Raw genomic sequence first — 21,060 nt, forward strand, 5'->3', positions numbered from 1 at the left:
AAACACAATTGCTCAAGGGATGAATGAAAGGGAATGCGTACTGAAAGATAAATGATCTCAAGATGGTCTAGTGGGAGAGGCAAATGGGAGATGCCAATCATTACAACCCGGCCTGACACTTAGTTAAAGAATTCTGCTTTGCAGCAGAAGAGTGTAAGAGTCAGGGAGAGAATCCAATTTGCTCAAGATCAGATGACTTGGTTTTTGATAGAGTGAGTGTGATTTCTGTTTCTGATTCTTTGTTTCTTTCTCTGTTTCTTTCTTAGGGGGCATGGAGATCAGGTCTTGTACATGCAAGGCAAGCGTTCTACTACTAGACTACATCTCCAACACCTCTCTAGACTCTTTCAGGTTTCTTCCCCCACTCCTTATTCATTCATTCATTCATTCATTCATTCATTCATTCATTTTCATTTTCATTTTATTTGATTGGTATGGATGTTTGCCTGCATGTCTGTCTGCACATTGTGCATGCAGTATCTCTGAAGGCCAGAAGAGGGTGTCGGGACTCCTGGAACTGGACTTAGAGGTAGTTGTGGGCAAGCAAGTGGATGCTGGGAATTGAACCAATCTCTGGCAGTATTCTTAAACTACGGAGCCATTTCTCCAGCCCTGCTTTCTTTTAAATATTTATTTCTATTTTTAAACTATGTGCCTGTATCTTTGTGTTCACGAGTGCATTTTCCTAAGGAGACCAGAGGCTTTCGATGACTCTGCAACTGAGGTTACAGGCCATTGTGAGTGACTGATATTTAGCCAGCAACTGGCTTTTGGCCTCTAAGAAGGCAGGAAGCACTCTGAACTGCTGATCCATCTCCAGCCCTCCTTTGGATTTCTTTATGTTAATCTACATTGCTACTATTAAAGGTGTTTTCTGTTGTAGGTTGCCTTTTCTCAAGGCAGTCACATTAAAGGGCTCATCCAGCAGCCGGTTGTGTTAACCTCTCCGATCTTGAGTTTTCTTGTCAGAATCTGGTTATGTTACTCTGCAGGCAGATGTGCGGATTAAGTACCTATTCACTTGTTCCCTTCCTAAACACTCGTCCCCGGTCTATTGTTCAGAGGAACAAGATAATGCAACATCTCCCACGAACATTCGCTGCTTCTACCCTCAAAGCTTCCTGACATGAAATGTCTGGCCCCAGTATGCTGCAGACCTATTCTAAGGTGTCTGAAGTTGCACGGCATTCTGTCATTTGTTTCCTAACTTGACATAAAACAACGTAACGCATCCACTGTGCACCAAAGCTGGCTAGGGATTGGGGCAGTGGCGTACAGGGGCCGTTCACCAACAGGGTTCCGAGAGGTCATCTGTGCACCCCTGCGGGCAGCGCGGCGGGGCCCCTCGCCTGCCTGGCGGGTGTCTCTTTGCGGCTGCTAGGCTTTGGGGGCAGCGCGGGGCTCGGGACTGCCCCAGCGCGAGGCGCTGATTGGCAGAGCGGGCGCCGCCGTCCAGGAAACGGCTCGGGTTTCAGCGGGGGGCGTGACCCGCCCGAGGAGGCTGCGGCGGCGGCGCGGGCGGCAAGGGGAGAGCGCCGGGAGAGGCGAGCGGCGGCGGCGGCAGGCGCGGAACCGGCGCACGGACGATCGAACGCGCGGCCGCCAGAGCTCCGGCGCGGGGGCTGCCTGTGTGTTCCTGGCCCGGCGTGGCGACTGCTCTCCGGGCTGGCGGGGGCCGGGCGTGAGCCCCCGGGCCTCAGCGTTCCTGAGCGCTGCGAGTGTTCACTACTCGCCAGCAAAGTTTGGAGTAGGCAACGCCAAGCTCCAGTCCTTTCTTCTGCTGCTGCCCAGATCCGAGAGCAGCTCCGGTGTCATGTCCTCGCTGTTCTGCGATCCCCGGCGCGCGTGAAGCCTCGGAACCTTGGCGCCGGCTGCTACCCAAGGGATCGTTCTCTTTTTGGAGTTTTCCTCCGAGATCATCGCCTGCTCCATCCCGATCCACTCTGGGCTCCGGCACAGCACCGAGCGCAGAGGAGCGCTGCCATTCAAGGTAATCGTCGTGCCGAACGCCTCTGGGAGCTTCGCCAGCCGGGAAAGTGGGTGCCGTGGGAGGATGCGGGGCGCAGGATCCCCGGGAGGAAGGCGCGGGTAAACCTATTTGGGGGCGCGCCCTGTCAGTCTCTGACTGTATTGGTGATGGAGGAGTGGATGAATGCGGATGGCTGGTTTTGGGGGGAGTTCTTTCAGCACCTCCATCCCAATGCTGACATCTGCCTTTGCCGCTGGCACCCCTTTCCTGTCAGACTCCGGCGGGCACAGTCCTGCCTACTGGGCGCGTTCCTTTGAGCTCAGAGCCGGCGCGCCGTGGGGCCGCCTGCCAGTGGCACAGCCCATAAGCGGTGGTTCGGGAAGGGCATCTTTGGAGTGCCTGGTCCTTGGATTCTGGAAGCTCCAGCCTGGTACTACACAAACCCTTATGAGAGATCCTTTCTTGGGAAGAAACTGCTGGAGTGTGGTCAGGCAACATCCCCAAAGGGATGGAGATGCCGGGACGACACCTTTAGGGAGGCAGTGGCTCTGGTCCGGGATTCCCGTGCTGGCCATCCCTCACCAGCCACAGCGGTTGGCGCAGGAGGGATCGCTGCGCGCCTGGGACTAGGGGGCGAACTGGACCGACTTTTCCTAGTTCGCCTAGCTGCTCCGACCGCAGCCGCGCCGAGATGTTGAAAGCACAGGCGAGTTCTAACTTGCGCGCTCATTCTTTCAGCGCCGGGGAATCGGTCGAGGGCCCTGCGTGGCGCTGGCTTCCACCCTCGCGGCCAGGGGGCTGGCGCGGGAGGCCAGCTTCGGCTCCGCGCCCCTGCAAACTTCCCAAGACCTCCTTCTCCCCCCACCCCCCACCCCCCAGTTCAATAAAATCTACCCTTAAAGGCAGACTTGCTTTCAAACCCACGGCACCCATTATGTGTTTGGTGTGAAACGCTATCAACATTTAAAACTCTATTGTCCCAAGCGTCCCAAATCCCTGTAAATCTTCCACCAGCCTGGACTCATTTTCATCTGAAAAGCCTGTTTAGTTTGAATAGAAAAGCAATCAGGCGCCCCTCTCGCTCTCGTTGGAATGTCAATTAAAATGCAGATTTCTTAGAGCTCTTTAGCGCCCCAAGAAGTGGGACAAAACAGGATATTTCAGGCTGACAAATGAAAGAAATGCTACAATGAAGTGGGGTGGCGATGTGCACCCCAAACTGCTCGGAGTACCCACTAAAAGAGTAGGGCAGGGATTATGGTCTTATTTACGACAGCTTATATTTTGGGGGTTTCGTTGTGTTTAGGGCTCCCCCTTGGCCCCCTTACCCGCCCCCCCCATGAGCCCATGACAGCTCCCTTCCCTATCCAGCCCCGAGGAGAAGTAAGGGAGCCTTGAACCAGGGTAGGGGGGCTACATTTAGTATTAACCTGGGAGTATTAACTTCTCCCAGGAGAAATCCACTTGAGAACAAAATGCCAATTGCTCTGTCCGCTGAGGTATCCTGGAACTACCCTTTAAGGTAGCAGCACCCCTCGCACCGCCCCCCCCCCCCCCAGGGCTTGCCTTAAATTAACCTGCCTTCTTGCAGGACAGGGAAGAGCGTGTAAACGTGTACACCACTGCGCAAGCTCACCAGCAGGGCCCTTTCGGCCGGTCACTTTGCCTGTCTTTGGAGGCAGACTTGTGTGGAGATGACCCCAAGGGGCGGGTGGCTGTGAAGAGCCATCCGTCAGAGTGAGGGTGAGGACTCCTCCCTCGTAGGCTGAGAAGAGAGTATCCTTTCAGGGGGAAAAATAAACACGCTGGGGCTTTCTCTGGGGTTCAGCCTCCAGGAAGGATTATGGTATTGAAGGCAGGAAGCTGGGATTGTGGCCGCCAGCAGCATGCTGGGCCTGTGTTCCCAACACGGAGCCTTGGGACCTAATTATCCTGCCTAGGAGGTCGCTCAGCACTTTTGTCCAGTCCGGTGAGGAGCTGTGCAGACCTGCTGCCTTCACTTCTCGCCTTACAGAGGTTTGAGGAGGGGGCTCCTGTGGGGACTGGGACTTCGAAGAACCAAGGTTCAAGTTGAGTCAGCCTGGGGCACTGGCCATCTTCCTCATTCAGCTGGAGCTGAGGTACTCCTGGGTAGTGGCTGGTAGGGACGGTGGGCCCAGCACTCTGCTGCAAGACCTACTGGGACCTGAGATTGCAAAGTTGCTGGAGAGGGGAGTTTACCTGCATTCTGAAAGTTCTTAGGAAGTCAGTGAGAATGTGTGTGCACTCTCCTTTGACAGGTATGTAGAAATAGACAAGGAATTATCTTTTGGGACTGACTCTTGGCTTTAAGAAGAAAGAAGACTTGGGGAACAAAAATCCTTCCAGCCAACTAAAAACACTGGGCACCTAACTGCTCATATACCCCTGGCTTTTGTTGTTAGCTATACCATTTTACCTGTGCTTAAAAAAACCAACCAAACAGCAGCTTCCAATTCCCCCCTGGAGATGGTGTGTCCTCTCTGCCTTAGTCTCAGTGAAGGCTGAAAGGAACAGATTTTAGGACGGAGGTTCTGGCAGTGTCGAAATCCTGTGTCATAATTAAAAGCATCCAAAGTGCGCCGGATTAGAATTCTTTTTCTCTTTCTCTCTTTTTCATTAAAACGCTCACCCATCCCCAGTCTCATAAAATGGGCATCCCAGGATCCCATGGTTTTGTGCGATCCTTTCCTGCCATTGGTTTCAGCAGATTCTCTAAAGCTCGTGCATTCTGACTCAAAGCTTAGTCACTGAAGACACTGAACAAACATAAAGTTATTTGTACTGTGGTAAGCTTTCTTGGGAAATTCTCTGCTTTGGATCTCGTAGGTTGAGTGCCCCTTGTAACTGATACTTGGGAGGTTTAGCCAATAGGTTAGTGTATTGAAAGTTCCCAGGCCAATCGCATACCAGGGCAGCTTGTACGTATCATCACCATTACTAATAAAATCTTGAATTATTCATCAAGGGTTGTATCTGCTCTGTATCTTTATCCCTTTGACGTTGGTTGAAGATATTTAGTTAGTATGCCTGTACACTGCCTTGTAGTCAGTGGAAGGGAATTCAGGCGTTGAATCCCCCGGTTGGATTAAACTCACTCTTTGTAAGTGGCTGTTTGGTGGAAGATTGAAATACATGCCTGCATTCGAAAATGAATTCTGACAAGTGTAAACTGGTGGGAATTTTTTTTGAAGCCTTCCTGAGATTCTTTGATTCTGTTGGTCTCCTTTCTTTCTGAGAACCGTTCTGAAGCGAGGACGTGCCGCTCAGCTCAGCTGAAATGTGGTTCTGGGGCAGACCCTTCCTCCAGTCAACGTCTTAAAGGCCAGCTGGAATAAGAGAAGTTAATGAGGCTGGCCATGCCAAGCCCAGCATTTTAAACTCAGGTTTTTCTGCAGTTGCCCTTGAAAGGAAGGAAGGTCAGGTTGCTTCAGCAACCTTGCAGCTTTGATAGTGGACGGAAGGGCACGCTACAGAGCTGGGTGGCTGGGTCCTACAGTGATGGTTTACCTTGTGTCTCTTAAAAGTAAGCTTAAAAAAAAAAGATTAGCCTACTGCAGCTTGTGGACTAGCCTGGAAACACCTGGGACGCTGAGGTGAGGATGGAAGGCTTTTCCGATAATGAGAAAGAATGTGTTTGTGAATGTATTGAGAGGCTGAGAAATGGTTTTATCCCATCTGGGTTTAAGCAAGTTGGCACGGGGGAAAAACTGAATCTGGCTGAATCTCTCTCTTTCAGTGGCAGCCACAGCAGCAGCAGCAGCAGCAGCAGTGGGAGCAGGAACAGCAGTAACAACAGCAACAGCAGCACAGACGCCGCAGAGCCTTGGCTCCTGAGCCCCCTGTGGGCTGAAGGCATTGCAGATAGCCCATGGTCTCAGAAGAAGTGTGCAGATGGGATTACCGTCCACGTGGAGATATGGAAGAGGACCAGGGATTGGCACTGTGACCATGGTCAGCTGGGGGCGCTTCATCTGCCTGGTCTTGGTCACCATGGCAACCTTGTCCCTGGCCCGGCCCTCCTTCAGTTTAGTTGAGGACACCACTTTAGAACCAGAAGGTAAGTTCATGCGTGCCATTTTAAGGGTACCAAGTCGTTTGGGGGAATGTGTCTGGGGGAAGTGGTCTTTAAATGGGAGGCCTGTTTCAGCCGGCTGCCATATGAGGGTAGTCTCTCTCTGCATCTTCCACATCGGAGCTTAGAAGGGAGGGTCTTGTCTCCCAGGCATGAGTGGAGTGGTTTGGTTTGCTCTGTTCTTTGTGCTTGGGTGAGGGAGGCAGTGGCAGTTCTTGTTTAGCCAGTGCCTTACAGCACTCTGGAGGGGACGTACCTTGGCAGGGTGACTGTGGCCTTCTGCAGTTGCTCTCTAGATTGAGGGAAAAGCCTTGAATCACACTATCTTTTGGCTAAAGGAAATAGGCAGCCTCTGAAAGCTGACTTTTTTTTTTTCCACATTGTTTAAGAGAAAAGAAGGTTCTGAAGTTGAGCATGGAGAGCCGTGCCATGCTGGATCGGTTTTTAAGCTGGTGTAAGCTCTTTGTGCTTACGCCCGGCATCACAGAGGGGGCAGGTTTCATGTTGGGAAGATTGGAAAGTGAATTTGCCAAGTCTTCCCCCATCTGAGGAAATGCCAGATTTCACTAGTGTGTTTGGCTTTGCACACTTGGTTGCAAATGTGAGAAGCTAGTTGTGCGGAGGACGTGGCTGAAATCCGGAGCTGGGCAAAATGCTGGTCCTTCTCCCAGGTCCTTCAGAGACGTGGTCTGTGGCCAAGCCTCTCTCCTTGGTGCCGCACGGGAATCTGTCATCAGGAGGGAATATTGGTAGGCGAGTTATTTTTTGAGTGGTAATCCGAGCGTGACACTGCAGATCGCAGCACTCATCGCCACTTAATGAACGTGTTTGCTGAGGGCCCACCTGGTGCCGGCTGGCTTTGGAGTCCGTCACGGTCCTGAGTGCTGGCAGGTCAGTTGAGTTGCTGTGGTTATGCACACTGAATCAGGGTCCTGATTCATCCAGATCATCCTGAGGGGGATTGTAGGGGTGACAGGACCCCTCCCCTCAAGGATGACTTCAAGGAGGGCTATGTACCTATCTGAGAGGAGGGCTTGAGAAATGGGTCCCCAGTAAGATCCACCCAGACAGACACTCTCGCTGGCTATGTGTGTATGAGAATGGGGGATGTCAGGCCACACAGATGCCTGGAAATGTTATAAATTACCAGGTATCTTTGGAAAGGAAATGTGGTAGGAGTTTTGTGCATGAGTTGTGTTCAGCATACAGCCTCACATCCTTTTCTGGAACCACCTCTTTGTGACTTAGCCTGTGACGTCAGGGAGAGTGTAATCTGCAACAGTGACATGTTTTCAAAGGGGGAAAGGATTGGGTTTCTGAAAGTCTGGTCTGCACTTCTTTAATTTTGTTAATAATTAAAATGGATGTCCCCCTAATTGCCAGTTGTCCCTGGAGTGTGTGGCTCAGCACTAACTAAGGAAGCTGAGCTAGGATTTCCTACAGCATGGGCTTCAGAAACAGCCCCGGTTAGGAAAGAATTGTCATTTTTCATTTGGACTCTCGGGGCAGTGTTGCTGTGAGTTGATTTCAGTTGCAGAGTATAAAATGGTCCTGGAGGGTTTCCTGGACTGCATCTAATTACCTAAGAAAGGTTACAAGATGTTTGTACTCGCAAGGAGGAGACAGGTGGGGGAGAGGAAGGACAGTGAGCTGGAGTCCCCCAAATGGCTCTTTGTGTAAGAACTGATATCCAACAATGCTCACATTGTTGAAAGCAGATCCCACCACCTGGGACCTGTAGGTACATGTAAGGTTAGGGAGGAAGGCTGAGAAGTCCCAGAAGTTGTAGGTCACACTTTGCCAATGCCCCTGGGTACACTTTGCTAGGTTCAGAATTTGCATGAGGTTCGAATCACATACAGAGTTGGGAGATGCTAAGAAAAAGAAAAGAAAAAGAAAAAAAGAAAAAAGGAAAATGTCTCAAGGTGTGGAGTTTCACCAGAGCAGGCTTGGGAAATGCAGAGAAACCCCAGAGCCTTGATTGGTGGGATCTCTTTATCAATAGTCACTGAACAGTACCATCCCCAGATGCCTTCTGAGGACCATCTCAAGAGATTTCGTTTTCACCAGTGACCTGGACAGAAAGCAGAAAGCACAGCTCCTGGCATTGATGGTGGCCTTGGCCATCACCATCCCCAGCAAGCTGGGGACAAGGGGGTGCCAGTTCTCAGTGCAGCAAACACGGTACCCTGAGATGAATGTTGCTTTTGGATGGAGGAGGTAGCGATGCTGGATTTCGGCAGGGTCTGTGCTCACTCTCCTTGTCTGTTAGACCAGCATTGCCACTGATATCCAGGCCATCAAGCTAGAGGCTAGGCTCCATGCTAGGCTCTGGTGTCTAATGTGTGCATATGTTAGCACATTAGACACCATATTTGATGCAACCAGGACTTCAGCTAACACTGAGTTCAGCTTCTGTCTCCTGAAGCTTTACCATGGAAGACATTGCTAATTTAGAAGCTCAGTTTAGATAATGTCTATTGGGCCGGACAAATATGTAATCAGGAAGTTCCTAGAAAGAGCCTGTGCCTCACTACTAAGGAGCCCTTTTGACCCTCTAGGGAGATGTTATGTTCAGTCATGTAGTTCTGTGCAGTGTATGTAGCCATGCAATGTATGTCCTCACCCCTCATCCTATCCTGTCTGTGTGTCTCTGGATACTTTCTCAAGTGGCAGCAGCAGGATTGGGTCAAGTCGGTTGACCTAAGAAGACAGTCATCTCTGTAAGATTTTACTCGGTATGGTATTTCAGAATAGAAATGATTGTATCCAGCTGGTCATCCCTGTGACAAAGGACAACAGTATCAACAGTTGGGGATTGCGGAGGGGTGGTCCTGATTCTCCGTACTGTTCTGTTGATTCATATTCTGAATGTTCCCAGTGTAGTCAAGCTTGATTACTGCCAGTCGCGGCTCTTACTTTCAGATTCCCCCTGACATTGTCACCTGCTCTGGTTAATTAAGTCATTGTTGACATTAAGGGAATCTGTTTACCCCAGCCCAGTAGGAGCTAAAATAAAAGGGCTTTCCCCAACCCAAACCCTTAATTACTTTCCCACCCTCTGCTAAGTGCAAAGGGACGGCCTGGGGGTGGGAGTGAGGGAGTAATTTACATGCCTTAAAAAACACCCACTATTTCTTAGGCAGTCTTCTGGGTTGATGCTGTTCTGGATTGAAGTGAGCCTTTATAAAGTTCACCAGCGAAACCTCGTGAGTGTGAGGTCTACGTGGAGACCTGCTGAAGGGTCCCCCCGCCCCCCCTCCCCACACACAGGGTAGTTCAAGTCCTTGGTTAGAGAGTATCCTACATGCTGTGGTCTCAGCCCCCCACATTTAATTGCCAGTTAGAAGAAGAGAAAAGAAATATCTGCGTGGTGCAACTGGATGATCTAACATGGAGTCTTGTGTTTCCTATTATCTGCCTTTTTCGTTCCTCAGGGTGAGTGTGAATATTTCAGAGCCGACTGTAACTTGATAGTTTCGCTGAGGAACAAGGGCTTATTCTTGGTCAATTAAACCAAATGCAGGCGCATGCTGTTAAACACACAATGAAGTACACATTCTTTATTAGAATATAGTGTATTTCACAATTCATGGGCAAAGAACTGTGTTTAATATTACTTCTAGAGCAAAAATCTGGCCAGCCCAGAAAATTGGCATTTATATAATTCTTTCTTGCTGGCTTCCACTGATCTGAATAGAGCACGTTTGTGTGTGTGTGTGTGTGTGTGTGTGTGTCGGCCTGTCTGTCTATGCTGCCTGTTTATTTCAATCAGTTAAAAGACTAAATCACTTACTTAAAAAAAAATAGCCACCCCTTCTCAGCTAGCCTCTAAAGACCTTATGCTGTTTTTTAAGCCTTATTTTAAAATTATTTTAAATTAGGGTCTGTGTAGGCCTGTGCACATGAGTGCAGGTCCCCCTGGAGGCCAGAGGTTTTTGATGCCAGCCTGGGAGTTGGTTCTGGAAGTGAACGTGGATCCTCTGCAAGAGCAATATAGACTTATAAAAACTGAGCCATCTCTTCTGCTACAATACAGTTCAACATTTTTTCTTTTTTCTTTTTCTTTTTCTTTTTTTCTGTTGAGGGTGAGAATTCAAACAACCAAGCATTCCAATATGAGATGTTTCCAATATCTGATTTAATGAATAATCACATAGTTATGAAATAACTGGGGTAGTGTTTAAACAGGAAGGGGATGTTTAATGTTCACATTCTCTGCGGAATTCATGCAGTAGCCCCGTGCGTACTGTAGCCCTGTGCCACACTTATAGACAGTTTGGCTACTTTCAGAGTTAGGGTGGTCATGGAAAGACAAGTAGGTCCCTTTCATCAGGGTCTGTCTTAACTTTTCCATTTCTGGTTGAATCCCTGGGATCGATCTAGCAGGGTGTCTTGTCTTGGTCAGCAGCTAGGAGTTATTTTGGGGGAAGGGATGCTGCAGGCTGTTTTACAGATAATTATGGGTTTCCTGTGCAGAACTGTCCCTGTAGGGGCTGGAGTAAGTGATGATTCTGTGATTACGAGCACTTCCTCCTTTTGCAGAGGACCAGTGTTGGGTCCCCAACACCCACAGGGAAGTGCTCCTGATTGTCTTTCTTTATCTCCAGGTGCTGGGGGCCAGCGCCTCTGACCTACTGTTGCCTGCAGGTGCCCTTCTCATGTGGGCTGCCCTTGCCCTTACTGTCTTTGTGGCTTCGTAGAGAATGATGGGGAAAAAAAAATCCAAGATGGTAGTCCCACTGGTGACTAAAGGTGTTTAGTAGTAGCTTTTTCTTAAAATACAGTTGGTGAGCAAGGCAGTGGTGCACACCTTTAATCCCAACACTAGGGAGGCAGAAGCAGGTGGCTCTTTGAGATTGAGGCTAGCCTGGTCTACAGAGTGAGTGCCAGGGCTACACACACACACACACACACACACACACACACAAAACAAAAACAAAACAAACCTGTTTCAGAAAACAAAACAAAAAAGAACCAAACCAACACACACACACACACACACACACACACACACACACACACACACACAAAAGCTTGAAGTTGTAGTTTTACGAAAGTGTATTTAACCGTCAGGACTAACTCTGATCTTTCTTTTGGACTGGTAGCTGATGGTTTGGTTTTTTTAGGTGGGCATCTCCCACAGACTGACTTGGGATTTGCCTTGTAGCCCAGGTTGGACTAGAACTTTCAATCCCCCTACCTTAACTTCCACTCCTAATTGTCCGTCATCCTTGAAAAGCATGTGCCTTGATTTTCTGTAATTTTGAAAAACTTGGCCTCGGATTTTATGGTTTACTTATCTTTATGTGTACATGTGTTTATGCATGTATGTATGTATGTATACCCTGTATATGTCTAGTGCTTGCAGAGACCAGAAGAGGACTTGCAGTCCCCTGGAAATAGAGTTATCTACGTGGTTTTGAGCTAGCACCCAGTGGTCTTCACTTCCCCCCGTGTGGCTCTCCAGTCCTTTGATTAAATGTGGAATGTGCTGCTTGCTAGCTTGAAGCCACCATAGGCAGTGACGGGCTTTGTGGACTTTCTACACTCAGAATAAATGAAAGTCCACTTGCTTGCTATTGGCTGGGTCAAGTCAGGGAGCTAAACTGTCACATACCTCCTCTTTAACTTCTTGTCCAACTAAAGAATCATGAATCCCAAGCCGTTTCTGGACAGAGAGAATTCCAGGTTATGGTGAGCATGTTTTATGAGGATGTTAAAAATAGCTCCTAAGGAGGATGCTGACAGATTCAGGAAGGAGAACCCGGCCTCATGTTTATTTGGGTGTTATTTATGTAGCATGTTCCTGAGACATCTCAATCCTGAGCACTAAGGAAATCAACGCATTGTTTCCTAACCCTGGAACTTGTTTTTCACTTCTTATACAAATACTGGTTCCCCCCCCCACCCCCCATGTGTGGCCAAGTGTTTTAAAGGTATCTAACACCAAAAATGGCCAATTTGGTGTGCTGTTATAGATTGAAAGGAGATCTTTGAGACTAGAGATCTCTGTCAAGTTTATTCTCTTTGGAAACCCTTCAAGTTCACATTGAGAGCTGACAGTTGGCTAGCCCTAGAGTCATGTGGCTTGCTTCAAGCTGCCTCTCCCCTGTTCCACCCTAACCCTTTAGATTTCCACTAAGACTGTTGCTTAGCTGATTGTAGCAGGTACCTTGCTGAATAGGTAGCCAGTATGGATATATGTTTCAGATTTAAAACCACTCAGGTCTTTAAAGACTAAGGAATCTGATCCGACATTTGACGTAAAATTTTACGTAGAAACTAGTAAAGTTGTTTTGAATAGTATGTGTTGTGCTTTCTGGAGGTACAATCTCATAGGAAATCGCCCTTGGGAGCTGAGTTTGAATGTGCCTACTATCTACTTGACCTTAGTCAAGTGAGATAACCTGGTTGAAATTCCAAGATAATATCTGTCTAAATTGTACAGATTGAATACAAACTGGACTGTAGTTCCTGGCTCAGTGTAAGTGCAGGGTAAATGCTGATTTCCTCCCACCCACACCTTTGTCAAAGTAAATAAAACCCACATCTCAAAGACCTAATATGATGCTTGCCTTGTTATCTATAATGATAAATGTCAGATTTTCAGACCTTGGGCCTTCCTTTATCCAAGCCTCTTGGGTGTTTAGACATGTGACCCTTTATCTGCTTACAGTCTAGGTGTTCAAGGTTGCATTTTTTTTCCCTTTCTTTTTTTTTAAGGAAGTCAACTGTAGCCACACAGCACATAGTGAGAATATGTCATGGTCATGGGTATATTTTGGCAGGAGAGTCCTCCGTTTGAGGTTTTCAAAGGATCGATGTAGGCCAGTGAAGGGTGGTGGAGAGGTTGGTGTGAGCTTGGTTGGGTGTGTTGGGTGTGAGCTTGGTTGGGTGTGTTGTAGTGTGCTGTGCCCTGCCCAAGCCCGTGAAGAACCCACCTACCATTGCAGGTGTCCCTTGCCTTTTGCCATCTTCTCCTGTAATGCCACCATCCATTTGCCTGCCAGGGGAGCTAGGTGCTGGGCTTCTGGTGGGCTGTATGGCAGGGAGTTCACAGAACTGTGCTGGGGTCCAGACTAGTGGAAGAGCTGGTCATTCATGTGCATGGTTCCTCTAAGAGCCTTGTGATGGCAGAGGCTCAGGGTGAGATCGTGTCCTTCAACACAGCCCTTGGGCTAATGATCGTTTCCACGAGGACGCCTGAGCTCTTGCTTTTTGCTCCGTGCCTTGTGATAAGATGCTGAAGGTGCGGAGGCTGAAGGTGCCAGGCCTTTAGTAAGTGCCTGTAAGTGACTCCCGTGTGCTAGGAATGCTGATAAATTGCCCCTTCCCAACAAACAGGCAGATCCCGGGATGCCATTTCATGAATAAAATTTTTGCAATTCTTAGAGATGCTGTGGTTTCCAGACAACTTCACAGTGACCACACACCCACCCTTTAGGTGAACTTATTGGTGGAAGATGGATTTCGCAGCTCATTTCTCCTTCCTCAGCAAGAGGATATTTGGTGGAGTGTTGGGCACCCCTCCTGGGTTTTTTTTCACCCCTACTTTGGACTTTAAACTTCAGAGGACAGGCTGGTTGGCTCTGTTTCTCCTTCACCTCCCCACACCCCCTTCCTTAAGTCCTTTGAAGAAGAGTTTCAGGCAATAAAAATTTTCTAGCACTTATATTCTGTAGTTCTGGTGCTATGTAGGGAATTGGTCCATACCCTCTGCTACCATGGGGACCAGCGGGACACAGCACAGAGTCCTAGACGCTGACTTACGCTGACTCAATGGAGAAAAGCTCAGAACAAGAAGGGCCAGCTTGCTCCTGCCTGTCTGCTCCTCATCGTTAGGTCTTCCTTTCCTCAGATCCTCCAGACCTTAGCTTCATTGAGTTGCTGTTTTGATAGCATTTCAACCTTCTCCTTCCAGCATTTCTTCCTTTTTGCAACAAGGTGGGAAATCACAGGCTACCTGCACAGGACTACCTGGAACTCCTTCAGGCTGTGGTCATGAAAAGGACAGGTGTGGAGGCCTTTCCTGGAACTTTTTTCTTCAGAGATTAGGGACTCACCTATCTTCTCTCCATCTCTGCCTCCTCCCCTCTCCCCCAGGAGGAAAAAGAAAAGAAAAAAAATTCCAAGAACGAGAAGTGTGGCCCTAGGGGCAAAAGAAGCCAGGAAATGAAGCTGTTTTAAAAGCCAGCAAAGCTCACTTTGGTGACTTTAAAAAAGAAAGTGACCTCTGGTCACAGCTGGGTATGGAGGTGACTGTGACTGACTAGGATACAGATCTTTGTAGAGGTCATTTGTGAAATGGGTGGGGACGCTCAGAGTCAGCAGGTGTGAAGTAAGGCAGGGTCACTGCTGAAGGGAAAGACCCACCCACATCAGCTTCCCTCAGAGCTGTACAGCCTTTGCACATAGCGACCACTTCCCAAGCTGGTAGAGAGAAGATGGCATCTCTAGATGTGCTTTTCTAGTCTCAGGGTAATTAGTTCCCTTTGAGTCAGTTTCCCAACTTATTGGCTGATTGGTTGACCTAGAGTCTCAGGTAGCCCTTGAACGTCCGTCGATTCTTCTGTCTCTACCTCCTGAGTGCTGGGATGACAGGCAGGCACCACTCTAGCCAGTTCCCATCTCATCTTTGATGTAGAAAAGTGTTCACCCTTGAAGGGGTGGCCAGTCTGAGGAAGCTGCACCTCGCTGTAGCTGCCCCTTGACGTCTCTTTCCTGGCACTTCACTCTGATGGCTTTCTTGCCTAGCCATCATGGAGGCAAGGAAATGGCCAGGGCTGAGAGGCCAGAAAACCCCTGCTTCTCTTGGGCAGAGTAATGATGACTTCCTTGCCTGGCACAGTGACACACCTTGTCCTCGGGAAGCCACAATGTTTGGGCACCTCGCCTGGATCTTCCTAGGCTCACTGGCTGAGTCTGAAGGGAGCCACTTTTCAGATTTGCTTGCTTTCTGAAAGCCTTCCCTCCAGGCAAATCTGAGGTCTGTGGGGCAGGAGAGGAAGGTTAACCATGGTGCTCCTGGATGGTATCCCCAGGCAGAGAGTTCTGTGTCCATCTGTCCGTCCGCCCGTCCTTGCCCCCCCCCCCCCCCCCCCCCCCGCAAAACACTACTGAAAAGTGATCCTTCTGGCTCTGGCCTGCCTTTCTAGGTCCTGTGGTGTTAACCAGCTGGGATGGTGTGGCTCCCAGCTCCAGAACGATCCCTGCCCTCTCCTGAAAGCAGCTTTCTGTGAGGTCACTGCTGTCCAGCTACTTGAGGACCATTCCTCCAGCAGAGATTCCCTTCCAGCTCCCATGCAGGCCTGAGCTAACTGAGCCCCACCAACAGGATCAAGCCCATTCCACGAGGAAGGCCATCTGGTCCTCAGCCTCCAGCTGCTGGCCCTTCATTTGCCATTGGCTGGGAAGCTTTGGAGGGGTCTGGTCCTGGGGACACATCTGCAGCCTCTGAATGGTGTTATAACTGGGGTCCTGCTGAGCAGAGAAAGGCCAAGTCCTTTAAATAAACTTGCTGAACAATACCCCCCCCAAAGGTGTAGAGTCAGAGAAGCAGGAGGCAGCCTTGCCCTTTAGCTAACTCTTAACCTTGCTTTTGTCGCCAGGGCACTTGAAAACTATTTCTTTATTCAGAAAGTACTTACCAAGCGGAGAAGGGAGGGGCTGCTCTGAATAAGGAAAATGTCATATAGGATTTGGGCATCGATCTGCCCCTTAAGGGAATTAGAGGGCAAATATCTCCACTTGAGTGTATGCCATTTATTGAATATTTACCTCAGTGTCAGAGAGGTGAGCTTGTTCCAGATGCAGCGTCTAAAGAGCCACAGGCAGCATGAAGTCCTCTTGAACTTGCCTCTGGAATGCAGCTCGGCCTTGGGAACACCTGCCAATCGCCCTAGTTCATTGCAAGCAGGTCCCTAAGCTGTAGCTGCTTTAGGTCCTGTGGTTCTTGGGCCTGTCTGTAGTTTGGTGTTAGGGCCCTTATTTCCAGCATCCGGGGGCCTATGATAACTTAGCCTAATGCTCTAGGGACTTTCTATAGGGACCAGGCTGTAATCGGGCGTGTGCATTCATTGAGTGGATGAATAGCAGTTATGCAGGTGTTGTCCACCTTGGTTTTATTGACAGGGTCTCTCCCTGACCGGGAACTTAACACATAGGCTAAGCTGGCTGGTGAGCAGGCTCCCTAGAGATAGATGTCTCTGTCTGTCTCATTCACTACAACTAGTTTTTTTTTTTTTTTTTTTTTTTTGGTAGGTTCTGAGGAATTAAAGTGATGCTTGCAAGGCAAGAACTTTATGGACTGAGCTATCTGTCAGCCCAGCCCCCAAAGGTACAATAACCTGTAGGCCTTTTGGCTCACTGGTTTCTTGAAGCAGGTATTAGGCCTGGTCTGTATGAGACGGAGCCTTCAGGACCTGCAGATGTTTAGTTCCACTTGAGAACTTTGCAGGAATCCTCGCTTAGGGAAGCCGCGTATATAAGATGTGACAGATTTATTCACTTGAAAGAAAGCCCTGGTTTGGAGTCAGAGGCATGCAAGTGGATATTCTCGTGGGGCCGTCTAAACCCTCTGCTGACTCATCTACTGACCTGTTAGAATCAGGTTGTGACCCATAAAACCAAGCCCCAGGTGGCTCCCGGCTGGGTGAATATGTCTGCAGAGCTTCAGGTAGAGCGCTTGCCCTACTGTGCACAGAGTGCTTCCTCTCAGTGTGCTCCTCACATCAGGGTCAGTGAGGGACTTACCAGAAAGCCTTGGGTTCCCTCTTTGTGCCACCGTTTGCTAGCAGCTGGCCTTGCTGGTGTCTCAGGGACAGAGGGGGGTGTTCAGTACAACCACGTTCATTCCGGACAGCAGCAAGCCTTAAGCTTTGGTCTTTGGACAAAGGGTTTCTGAGCTGGCGGTGCCATCCTCAGCTGGGAGCCCAGGAGCTCCCAGCCAGAGCACTCAGGCCATGCCGGAGGCTGACCCTGGGTGGAGGTCCTTATTCACGATAAACCTCGGTCATTGCGTTCATTTTCCTTCCTCCCACCTTCTCGGAATGTCTCCTCCACGAGACAGTTGGGTGAGGATGAATATGTCTGTGTGTTCTACGTGGATAAAACATAGGCTGTGACATGATGGGGATGGGGTGACGGCATGTGTCATAATGGGAAACTGGAAATCTTATAGAAGAGACATTTAGGTTTTGAAAACTGCACAGGAGCCTCTCAGGTAGAGTAGCAGTTTAGGTACAGGGAACAGGGACAGGGGACAGAGGACAGACATACCGTCTGGCTAGGCAAGCCACCGTGTGAATGAACGAGGGAAGAGGGGAAACTGGGGGGAATGTGGTACTCGGTAATGATGTAAATTGATTTCCTAGAGAGACACTCATTATAGGTTGGGTACATTCCATTCAGGCCTTTGCCTCTTTAGGAGTCCCTATAGCATTCCTTGATGTTGTAGCTACAGGGAACAGCAACCTGGCCCCAAATGAGATTCAACAGACTTTCCCAATGGCTTTTGTCTGCCTGTGGATCCAGCCCTAGATGGCAAGGTTTGGGAATAGTGTGTCCTAAGGAGTCCTGCAGACCTTAGGAAGCCTGTGCTTTCTCTTGCAAGTGTGCCTTCAGGACTCAGGAGGCCTGGGCCTGGCTGGCCAGACCTCGGATACAGACTCCTCTTTGTGCCTCTTAGCCACGAGTGCTGGGTACTTTGACATAACTTGTAATGCCAGTTTCTACTTCCTGGGTGCTATGGAATCTAATGGCTGAGTTCTCTGGGATATACTCTCTCAGAACAAAAGGTTCCATTTTGCAGTTCTTGCTCAAGCAAAGCATCAACAGCTAGGGGATTTGTGTAGCTGTGCAGATTTGATCTCTCCTTGTGTCTTGGTGGCCCAGTGGGAATTTCGGTCTTGGGAGTGTATGAACTGAGTGCGCATGTTGTGACCAGGCGTCTCTGTCATTTGGACACTATCATCGCATGACAGGATTGGGTGGGAGAGGGGTGCGGGTGGGTAAGGAGCTAAGTTGCTGCCACTTTGAGTCTAGGTATTGGGTGACACAATGATTCTCTCCCCAGTGAGGGGATTCTTAGGCCCTTTTGCCTTTTCTGCATTTTTATTTTCTCCTGGGCTCAGGCATAATTTGTTTCAAACTGGAGGGCTGTTCACCCTGTTTCTCAAAGCCAAACCTAAATTACGAGGGGTGTGCCTAAATATGAAATATGTAATGGTTCCCATATTGAAACATTTGCTACCTTCTAGTCCTCTCTGATGGGCAGCTTGATCCAGCCCAGAGTTTCTGGGGCTGTCCGACTACTGCAGCTGAGGTAGCTATTGGTGGGGGTGATGCTAACAGGAACGTGTCTGAAGAGATGCTCCAGCTATTGGTTGTAAACAAAGAGCCTGGGCAGCTTGCTCACCTCTCTCCTCTCCCTAGCCTTACCATCCTGCCCTCCCCCGCCCCCTTTTTTTATGCAGCCGTATTTCTTGAGGTTGAAAACTTCCATCTTTGTCCTGTATGAGTGTTGGCCCCCTCCTCTCTTTCAGGATGAGTTGTACAGAGGCCTTATAAGGATGCTATCAGGATGTGCAAGTTGGCACTGGTAAAGGGGAAGCTTTGAAAGAGTAGGAGCTGCAGCAGCCAGCTCTGAAGTGTCATCTTTGTGTCTGGGGACAAGGCTAGCTAGGACGTTCTTCTTCCTGACTCCACCAAAGGACCCCATTATCCTTAATATCTTTTATACTGAACTCTGGTGCCAGCTCCATGCTGACAGTACCATGCAAAAATATGTACAGGAGAGGCTCTTCCAAGGTCCCAGTCTTGCAGGTGTCACCGGTTTCTAAAAGCCTAGGTGGGCATTCCAGTACCATGTGCCCTGCATTCTGGGTGTCCTTGATTCAAAGTTACAAAGAACCTTTCAAGTTCTGTACCCTGTTCTATGGCCAGTGACCACAGCTCACCAGGCCTATGGAGTGGCAGGGCATCTTTATGGCTCGGAGGGCAGAGTGGGTCAACCCTTTGCCACTCACCTGTTATGAACCCAGTGTCCTGTGACTTTGCAGTGACATTTGGCAGCTCGATCCCCATTCTCCGTCAAGACTTTTGGCAGTCCTGTGGCTTTGCTGTTTATTTGTCTTGTATTAGATGGCACTGTCTGGGAGAACGCCGGGCCATGGTATTGTCCTCGTCCCAGGGTTCCTGTGCAGTCCTACTGGGCTAGAGGAGTGCTGGGGTGTGGGGACAGCTTAGCTGGGCAGCCCAGTTCCTTGACAGGACATGCCTGCTGAGGCTGTGCCTTCTCCTCCACCCTCCTCCACGCTCCTCCTCCCCTTTCCCTCCTGCCTCCTCTTTCCTCTTCTCTCCTCATGGCCCCCTTTCTTCCTTGTATGTCCCTCTTCTAGGTGAATCTATTCTGATTCTGCTTTGTCCTTTCTAGAAGAATGTGTTTTGGGATCAGATTGTACCCTGTGGAGAGACCCCCTAAGTGGGGCTGTTTGAGGTACCCCACTGTATCTTTAACGCAGATCCTTTAGATGCTGACTAAAGAAGTCATTCTGGGGACACCCTAGAAGTGGCTTGGTGTGGTGCGAGTTGATTTGTTGCCCCAGAGGTGGTTGGCAGAAGTGGCTCCTTCTCCCTGCGTTGGTGGGAAGCTGCCATGCGATCTGCGGGAGATGATTGGCCAGGGCAGGACTTGGACGCCCATCTGTTCTCTGTTTGCAGTCGGGCGCCATTTCAGAAACCACACGGGAAAAGTTTATAGGCAAACATTATAAAAAGTGACAGTCTGAAGTGCTGCTATCGCCGGCTTGGCAACTTAAAGCATTACCTGAAGCAGCTTCCCACTTCCAGACGCTCAAGCTGCAACGGGAACCTCAAGATGGCCATCCTGTGGGCGCTGGGGAAGATTTCGTTTGTGTGCAGTGAGGTGTCTTGGTCTCGGCCCCATCTACTTCTTGAAGGTTCCCTTTCTAGGGTGACTTCACGAATAGCAAGGTGTCATACCCCTCCCCCTTAGCTTACAGGAAGGTAAATACAAGCTGTCATTAGTGACATCAGGTGAGGTCCCACCCAGAGGTTGTGACCTACTTGGATCTGTAGAAGGACTTGGAGAAGGGTCAGGAAGATTCTGCCTCAGTTTCCCTTTTGCCTGGGTCTGAAGCCCCTCTCATTTCTAAATCCCTATTACCTCCCAGGGAATAGTGACTTGAGGAATCTTTGGGAAGAAAGGGGGCTCATGGAAGGGTAACAGTCAGCCACGTGTGTGGAATTTTAAAGACAGAATCTCACTACATAGCCCAGGCTGGCTTTGACTGCCCTCAGTAGCTTAGTAGGTGTTAAACACTGAAGCCGATGCAGGCTTTGAACTTATGATCTTCCTAACCCACCCTCCCAAATGCCCACCATATGCCACCATACCCCACCACTGTTGATGTTTTCATTATTGGCTTTTGGTGCTGTGAAGGGTCCCCTTTATCTTTTGGTTTGTTTGTTTTCTGAGTATCGAAGTAATCAGCTCACCGAAAATACGACTAGTATATAGGAAACTGCTGGCGTGTCTCAAGGGGTTTGTAACCTGTGGGTAGAAACACAGCTAAGCCTCCACACAGGAGAGCCTCCGGCCACTGTTGTGTTTGTCACAGGTAGAAACAGCTGAGCAGAGCCTTCCCAGAAAGTAAACACGTCGCCTTGTTTGTTCAGAGAGTTTAGGTAACAATGACAGTGTATGGCCCAGCTCCCAAGCATCTTTCCAAGTTTCCATTTAATTATGAAAAATGGATGAGAACAGACTTTCTGTCTGCGGAAACCCCTGAAAGAGCATTTGGTGCCTCTGCTCGTAGCTTCTGGAACTTTCTCCCCACTGTGCTGTGGAGAGTGCAGAGGGTGGAACTTGGAAGCGTGCGCTCCGGTAAGCCACGGCATAAGAAATGTTAAATCCAGGAAATGTTGATATTGCTATAAAAGAGACTGTTTGGATTTCCCAGGGAGTTCCTTGTCC

At 49.3% G+C, this 21,060-nt stretch overlaps 1 protein-coding gene across 15 annotated transcripts in view; it reads left to right on the forward strand.

Annotated features, from left to right (window-relative positions):
* The first annotated feature begins 1,532 nt into the window (after positions 1-1,532).
* Positions 1,533-21,060, forward strand: part of Fgfr2 (fibroblast growth factor receptor 2) — a 104,373-nt gene continuing 84,845 nt past the window's right edge. For 13 of the 15 annotated variants that reach the window (XM_021169071.3, XM_021169066.3, XM_021169069.3 and 10 more), the window contains exons 1-2: positions 1,533-1,990; positions 5,727-6,047. In XM_021169071.3, coding sequence (XP_021024730.1) covers positions 5,882-6,047 — 166 coding nt within the window. In that variant the 5' untranslated portion in view covers positions 1,533-1,990; positions 5,727-5,881. Of the gene's footprint in view, positions 1,991-3,597; positions 3,713-3,921; positions 4,090-5,726; positions 6,048-21,060 lie in introns of those variants that run through there. The other 2 variants (XM_085841264.1, XM_085841265.1) reach the window with 2 other exon arrangements.

This window comes from Mus caroli, unplaced genomic scaffold (genome assembly GCF_978045245.1).
Source record: "Mus caroli unplaced genomic scaffold, Mus_caroli_1 scaffold_8, whole genome shotgun sequence".
Taxonomy (NCBI): Eukaryota; Metazoa; Chordata; class Mammalia; order Rodentia; family Muridae; genus Mus; species Mus caroli.